Genomic DNA, 7,766 nt, shown 5'->3' with positions numbered 1-7,766 from the left:
TAATCGGAGTAAAATGAGCTCCGGGAAGATGCGCCTTAGGGATCCCGGGCCCTCGTTCTCCCCGGTCCTCGCCCGCACTCGAGGCACACCCAGTCTGCGAAGTCCCGCAATCGGGGATCAGAACGGGCCTTTTTGTTTTGCCACAACGCGGACGTGAGGCGTCGCGGTTCGACCCCGGGCGCTACTCCCCGGGCCATTTCCGTCGTCTCCGGCCTTCTTTTGCCTCAATTGCAACGCGAAGCAATGAGAAGTCGGCCGGGCTAAGGAAGGGCGGTGCGGCCGGGGCGGGCCGTCTTCTGGCCTGGCGGTCCTCGGGGCTCAGCGGGGCTGCGTGCGCGTAAGGGCCACGGCCGGGGGCGGCCTTCTGGGGCGCAGACGGCCAGAGGTGGGGAGCACCGGCGCCCCTAGCCGCGGGGTCCGCGGGGCCTTGCTCCTCCCCGGACAGGGCGGGACGGGGAAGTCCCGCCCAGGAGGCCCGGGCCCTGGGAGGCCCTTAGGGCTGCGCCCGCCTCCTTCCTGCCGCGGCGACCCCGGGCGGGGAGGGCGGGTCCGGAGCCTAGAGGAGAGGGAGGGGGCGAGGCTGGGGGGTCATGCCCTGGTTGCCCCGCGCCGCGCTCCTCTGGGACGTGGTCCTGGGCTTTTTGGGCACCGCCGCCTTCCTGATCGACCTGGGCGCCGACCTGTGGGCCGCGGGCCAGTATGTGCTCAGCGGCCGCTACCTGTGGGCCGCGCTGGTGCTGGCGCTGCTGGGCCTCGCCTCGGTCGCGCTGCAGCTCTTCAGCTGGCTCTGGTTGCGCGCCGACCCCGCCGGCTTGCACGCGCCGCAGCCCCCGGGCCGCTACCTGGCGCTGCTGCATCTCTTGCAGCTGGGCTACCTGTACAGGTGAGCACCACGCCCTCGGGAAGAGGGAAACGGAACGGAGCCCAGCGGCACCTGCGGCCGGGCTACCAGCACCGGGGAGAGCCCTGACACCGGGAAGAGGGTGGGAAGGAGAGGATCGGGGGCCCAGAAGAGCAAGTTAAGCCCTTGTGGGCAATTCTGCTGACAGGTGAGCTCCCCCCCCCCCCCCCCCCCCGTAGAAAGAGAGGCCGGCTGAGAGCCCTCAGAGCCCATCTAGCCCTACCGTCCCTGGCACTGGGACAGAAACTGAAGCCCAGAGAAGAAAAGGAGGCACAGGACTTGGAGGCAGACTTGTCTGGGCTCCCGTGCTAGCTAATTTACCATCTGTGGCCTCATTCCTGCCTTCTCTAAGCCTCAGTTTCCTCTGTGAAAAGGTGGCAGGAACGTAGAGACAGGTCTGGCAGGCGGGCCTGTTGTGGGCAGTGAAGGCAAGAGCCGAGTGCGCCTAGCTTGGGGCTTGGCTGTTGGTGGACTCTAGTGTAATGGCAGACCAGTGATGTGTTTCATACAAAAAATGTTCTTTTTTGCTGTGGGTGGAGCCTTGGGCAAGTTACTTGAGCCCTCTGGGTCTCAGTTTACTCCTTGTTCCCGTGGGGATGGTTGTTGCGCCTGCCTCTGTTTGGTAGGGATGAAACGAAATTAAACGAAATAAGACCTATAAGTTGCTTTGGTGCAGAGCAAGCCTTCAACAAATTACCGGGGTCACCCAGGATCTTCAGCAGCCCTGACCCCCAGAGCAGAGCTTGTTCTCTCAACCCCTCCTCCCCTCCCTACTCTCTCACCCCTAGAGCAAACAAGAGCGCAGCGATGGGGTCTGACTCATCCGTGTCCCCTGAGCCAGCCAGGGCTGGACACAGGCTGGGTTCCAGAAAATCTGTGTAGGCTGTACTCCTTCTCAGAACTGGCAGGACCTTCTAGAGATGGAGAAACTGAAACCAAGGGATCAGCGATGGAGTCAGGACACCATGTGGTCTGGGTTGGGATGAGGTGGCTGGAGCCAGGATCTGCTCTTGAATCCATTTTGCAGATTCTCTCCAGATCTTGCTTTGACAAAGCTGCATTGAGCCTCTAGGAGTGGACAAGAGGATCTTTGAATGTTGCAGTTTTGCCTGAGGGACTGCACGGGCCTCGTGATAAAATGCCGAATGGGCAGAAAGGAGGGCAGTTATTACAGTCCTGGCAGGCCTCAAGGAGCCCTGAACTCATAACTATGTCATGCATCCTCCCTTCTCCTATTTCTGCTGAGCATGAGGCAGGCAGGCTTTACTGAACTTTCGTTTTGAAAATGGGGTCTCTGTTCCTGCCTTTGACTAGAGAGAGGCAGGCGCCTTGGGGGACCCGGGGCAGAGGCTCCTGCTGAGGGAGAGCCCCAACCTGGGCCTGCCCCCCTACTCCTTTGTGTTGTCAAGTTCCAGAGGAAGTGACCGTAAATTTCTGATGAATGAATTGGCACGGAGTGAATGGGCTCAACTCCCAATAGCCAGCTAAGATCAGTTCCAGGTGGGGTAGATCAGGGTGCATCTTCCACTGCCCCCCTCATGCCAGTGGGTCACCCGGGCCTGTCTGTCCAACCTCTGGACTCCCTTAACTCTGTGTCAGTCTCCATGCCCACCACTCTGGACAGTCCTCTTAAATGGATCTTCCTTCCGGTCTTGCCCCTTTCCCCTTCCACTTCTCCACGGCCAGAGAGATCTTTCTACAGCACAGTCCGACCTATCCTGCCTGTGCCCAGAAGCTCTCAATGGCTCCCCTTTCCCCCACAGGGTCCTAAGAAAATCTTAGGCTTGCTAAAATTTGAGAACTACCACCTGGGGCAGTTTCATAGTATGCCTTTGAAATTCACACAGCTTTGGGTCCGAATCCTGTTTCTACCATTTATTAGCTCTTTGGTCTTGTTTCCCCGTGTGTCAAATGGGGGTGTTGTAAGGAGTAAATGGAACAGGGTTTGTGATGACCCCAGGGCATCCTGGCCAGCCCGGGCAGTGGTAGTTGGTACCGATCCCCATTTTACGATGAAGAACGAGTTCGGCGAGGTTAAGTCACTCGTGCCCAGGGCCCCACAGCATGTCAGTGACGAGCTTGGAGTGGAGACTGCCCGCATCTAGGCACGGGGCGAGGGGAGGTGGAGCACAGCGGACACTAACCTGGCCCCTCAGGGCATCCATACCCCACCTGCCTAGGTGTGTGCAGGGGCTGCAGCAGGGGCTCCTGGTGTGGCAGCAGGAGGCGCCCTCCGAGTTTGACCTGGCTTATGCCGACTTCCTAACCCTGGACATCAGCATGCTGCGGCTCTTCGAGACCTTCTTGGAGACGACACCACAGCTCACGCTGGTGCTGGCCATCGTGTTGCAGAGCGGCCGGGCCGAGCCCTACCAGTGTGAGTGATGGACCGGGGGCCAGTCCCCCTTTATGGCGTGGGGGGGCTTCCGGCGAAGGGCAGGAGTGTTTTCACTCTTCGATCAAGGCTGCTTAGAAAACAGGAGGATGTCCCTTAGGTAGCTCTGTGTTCAATTCGGAAGTTGCTCCTTGGCCTTCCAAGTGAGGACAGATGGAGTGCGGGCGGGCGCGGTGGCCGAGTGCCTGCCGCCCACTGGGCACCGTGCCAAGTGCCTCGCTGTCATGCCGCTCACACGCACAGCGGCCCTGGAGGCTGGTGCTCTTTCTTCTCTCCACCTGACACGAGAGGCAAGAGGTGCAGACAGAAGTGATCACCGGGGCACACAGCACTCACTGGGCAGATACTTCTGTTTGTCTGTTTGCCGCCGCGGGTGTCTAGGATCAGGGCTACCTGGGGACGGTCTCCACTGTGTGTGCAGGGGAGGCAGGGAGTGAGGGAAGAGACAGATTTCCCTAACTTTTTATTTCACGAACATTTAGTTAGCTGCTATTATGTGCCAGGTACTGGGCTGCTGGGGACCCCAAGGGAGCAGAATGTTTTGTACCCTGGAGGAGCTCAGAGACAAGGCAGTAGAGAATGACTGTGTGCTAAGACTCCAGACAGAAGGGGGTGAGGTGTTACAGGTCCCCTGTGGGGTGGGGTGGGCTGGGGGGGTGACTCTAGGGAAAATTCTGGCTGGGCTCGCAGGCATGTGCTCCTGGCCTGCTCGATATTGTGGGCTAAGCTTGTCCAAGTCAGCGAATGCAGCACACGAGGCAAACGGCAAGGATATCAGCTCCGCTGAGACCTAATGTGGGCTAGTTAGAAAGGACGTTGCCCCAGATCTGCTCCCAGGGTAGGGGTGGCTTCCTGGTCCACAACAGGCTTCCAGTAAATATCTGTCGACCGACCGCAGTGGGAAAGGGCCGGGGAGTGAGCATTCTAGAGACATTCCAGTGCTGCCTTCACCCCTCCCTGGAGATCCTGGTGCTTCTAGTCTGGGAGGTGGGAGAGGATCTCCACCGTAAACTTCGAGTGTTGGAAAAATCAAGATGAGGGCCCAGTCCGAGCCGGGACGTTCTATCTGTGTGGTAGGGCCTGGCCCTCCCGGCCTGGAGGGTAGCTTCCGCCATGGGCCGGTTGCCACCCCTGGAATTTCCTGCTTCCATTTCTGAGACTACAAACAGGGAGCCAGGATTACTGATTTTCAGTGCCAAGAAAGGCTTGGGTTCTTCTGGGAAAGGACGGGTTACAGGGCCCTAGACGGTGCTCAGGGTGTGCCCAGGGGCCCGGGGCGCCCGATGCTGGGTGACAAGGGTGCAGATGAGGGTATGGAAGTCGCACAGCCCAACCCCCCCCCCGCCAATCCTGGAAGAATGTCATTGTGTTAGCACCTGAAAAGTTACGCCTTGCGGCGAAGGGCAGACTCCCTCCAACCTAGCTGAACCCTGGCTCTGTTTTCGGTTGTGTGAACAGGTGTTCTCCAGCTGCAGTTCCCCTTCAGCCATCGGGGGCTCTGACACCCGCCTTGGGGTGGTGCCTGTGCCCTCTAGGGAGGGCCAGGCCGACTGCCTGCAGGGCTCACCTGTGCCCGCTTCCTCTCCACAGGGGTCGGCATCTGCACGTCTTTCATGGGCATCTCGTGGGCGCTGCTTGACTACCACCGGGCCTTGCGCACCTGCCTCCCCACCAGGTCGCGCCTGGGGCTGGGCTCCTCTGTGTTCTACTTCCTGTGGAACCTGCTGCTGCTGTGGCCCCGAGTGCTGGCCGTGGCCCTCTTCTCTGCTCTCTTCCCCCACTACGTGGCCCTGCACTTCCTGGGCCTGTGGCTGGTGCTGCTGTCGTGGGTCTGGCTGCAGGGCACAGACTTCATGCCAGACTCCTGCTCGGAGTGGCTGTACCGGGCCACTGTGGCCACCATTCTGTACTTCTCCTGGTTCAATGTGGCCGAGGGCCGCACCCGAGGCCGCGCCACCATCCACCTGCTGTTCCTCCTGAGTGACAGTGTCCTCATGGTGGTCACGTGGTTGACTCACGTCACCTGGCTGCCCAGTGGGATCCCACTGCAGATGTTGCTGCCAGCGAGTGGCGTCTGCTTCCTCTTGGGCCTGGCTCTGCGGCTCGTGTACTACTGCTGGCTGCACCCAAGCTGCCGCTGGGAGCCTGACCAGGTGGATGGGGCCCAGGACGTCTGCTCCCTCGAGGGGCGTCGGCTGCCTCACAACAGGCGCTTGACCCACTTGGCTCGGAACTTTTTCCCCAGGGTTAGGGATGAGGCTGCTTTGCCACAGAAGGGAGAGGAGAATGGGGTCCTTTGAGGCGAGGCCCGACCCGGCAGGCACAGAACAGATGGAATGAACTGGTAGAATGCAGAAGATAAGCTAATGATGCAGCTATGGGCCTGGATTCCCTCAGGAAGCACTTGATGCCTGATGTGCCAGGCACTGGAGACCAGAGTTGAGTAAGGACACAGGCCTGCCTTTGAGGATGAGAACAAGATGAGAACAACAGGGCCCTGGAGTCAAGGGCTCCAGTTACATACAAGACACTTTGGGAGGAAAGAAGAGACCCCCTTCCCCACCCGACCCCACCCCCACCAACCAGTAGAGCTGGTACCCAAAGCTCCTAGAGATGGTATTTTCACCTCCCTGGCCACCTCTAAAATAATAGGTGGAGGTGCTGTCCCACGGCTTGGCTCTCCGATCCTGGGCTAGAAGGCCCCGGATCCCCAGGATGTGTTCAGAATTCTTCCTCTCTGCCTCGCCTGTCATTGTGTTCATCGAACAAATGTTTACTGAGAGCATTCTCTGTGGCAGGAATATTCTATCCTTGGAGGCTGGACCAAGATCAGCTGCCACCTGAGCTTTATCCCTTACTCTCTCCAGCTACCCCTGAGCGGGCAGTCATGCTGGAAGCCGGGGATGTCCAGCTAGTGGCCCCCGTCAGCCCCCCAAGGCCTCAGTGCTGCCGGCCCAGCCTCTGGCCCTGCTCTCAAGTGGCCACCTTTCAACCAAGTGCTTGTGAGCCTGTGGTCTGGGCCATGGCTCAGCCCGTTGAGTATTTTTCTACTCTAGGCAGTACACTTTCTACCTCAGAGTCTATGTGAGAGGAAGAGAACGTGTGTGCATATATGTCTTTGCAAGTGAAGGACACGTATGTGTTGTTTTTGTTTAACAGTATTATTAGATTATTATTAAAACCTCATGAAACCCTCCAACCTAGTTGTGTCATTAATCTACAGAATTCAAGGACACCTGGAAAGAAGGGTCAGGGACATGAAGTCCACCCTTAAAATTGGTGAGGACCCTGGGACCAGAGAAGAGGGCTGGTTCTCAACCTTGTTTTCCAAGTTTCGGGAGCTGGTAAGCCATTGTGGGGTTGGTCGTCACCTGTGGGCATCAGAACCCAGATCTGGGCCCACTCTCATGTGTGCTGCTAACCGGCTTTGCTGCTAGGCCTGGCAGGAGCCACAAAACGCCTCTGGTAGAAGTGAATCACAGAGGCCGGGTGAAGAAAGGTACGTGTGCTGGGAGCTCAGGGAGGGTGTAAGCAAAGCGGCAACATAGGGGATGTGGATGTGGGCCATGATGCCAGGGGGGTGGAACTTTTGTTGCTCTGGAAGATCTGTGATATGCGGAAACCAGGGAACAGGAAAAGGGCACTGGAGACAAAAGGAAAAGGTGCAATCCTCCCTGTGAGGGGGCCAGGATCGTCTCCGTTCTATTATTCATTTTAGTGGAGACACAATAAACAGGATAAGCAGAACTGTTCGAGATAGTGTAAAAGATAAAGTAGGGAAGGGCCCCCAGGGAGAGGGTGAATGCATGTTGTGGGTGGGAGTTCTAGTTCTGTATGGCATGGCTCGGGAAGGCCTCCCTGAGAAACTGACTGAGCCCTCAAGGATGGAGGGTGAGAACCATGCAGATGCACTCCACCCCAGGGACCAAATCAGCAGGGCCTGGCGGGACGCTTGTGGGAGGCTTGCACAGCTATGCTGGCCTGGAGCCAAGGATGACAGAGATGGGGCGGGGTGGAGGGAGCCCTGGGGAGATGATGCTGGTGCTTTTTGACATACAGAGAAAGGTAAGGCCAGAAGGATTTCCAGGATCATCCCATCCAGTGATTTCTAGACTTGAATTTCACGGACCAGTAATATGGCCAACATGGGTGCTGACTTAATTTTAACAACAAAAAGGCAGTAAAGCTGGAGTGGAAAGGGGGTGGGAGGGATGGGGTGGCTGGGTGATGGACATTGGAGAGGGTATGTACAATGGTGAGCGCTGTGAATTGTATTAAGATTGATGAATCACAGACCTGTACCTCGAAACAAATAATACATTAAAAAAAAAAAAGGCAGTAAAAACTACCATCTATTATCATCATCTCCTACTAGGATATAATGGCCTTCGAGAAAGGATCATTCCTTTTTTTTTTTTGATTGAGGTCTAATATACAGTATTATAAAAGGACCATTCTTTTAATTGAATA

At 57.5% G+C, this 7,766-nt stretch overlaps 1 protein-coding gene across 2 annotated transcripts; it reads left to right on the top strand.

The window, feature by feature from the left end:
* Window positions 1-261: 261 nt before the first annotated feature.
* On the top strand, window positions 262-5,785 carry XKR8 (XK related 8). 2 transcript variants are annotated; one of them, XM_025856960.2, is made up of 3 exons: window positions 262-883; window positions 3,082-3,278; window positions 4,887-5,785. In XM_025856960.2, exons 1-3 carry the CDS (start codon window positions 591-593, stop codon window positions 5,594-5,596), a joined length of 1,200 nt encoding a protein of 399 aa, XP_025712745.1. In that variant the 5' UTR covers window positions 262-590; the 3' UTR covers window positions 5,597-5,785. The 2 variants fall into 2 exon arrangements, with proteins under 2 accessions (XP_025712745.1, XP_025712744.1); XM_025856959.2 differs by having other exon boundaries at window positions 3,058-3,278.
* The last annotated feature ends 1,981 nt before the right edge of the window (window positions 5,786-7,766 follow it).

This window comes from Callorhinus ursinus, unplaced genomic scaffold, assembly GCF_003265705.2.
Source record: "Callorhinus ursinus isolate GAN/ISIS: 27379988/994484 unplaced genomic scaffold, GSC_fseal_2.0 scaffold18, whole genome shotgun sequence".
NCBI classification, from domain to species: domain Eukaryota; kingdom Metazoa; phylum Chordata; class Mammalia; order Carnivora; family Otariidae; genus Callorhinus; species Callorhinus ursinus.
The sequence above is the reverse complement of the archived record's forward strand: the minus strand, read 5'-3'. Positions and strand labels throughout refer to the sequence as shown.

Bases quoted from the DNA above. Each gene is read 5' to 3' on its own strand.
- XKR8 (XM_025856959.2), top strand. From the start codon at position 591: ATGCCCTGGTTGCCCCGCGCCGCGCTCCTCTGGGACGTGGTCCTGGGC. The intron at 884-3,057 runs GTGAGCACCACG...CTGGCCCCTCAG, and splicing joins CAGCTGGGCTACCTGTACAG to GGCATCCATACCCCACCTGC. The intron at 3,279-4,886 runs GTGAGTGATGGA...TCCTCTCCACAG, and splicing joins CCGGGCCGAGCCCTACCAGT to GGGTCGGCATCTGCACGTCT.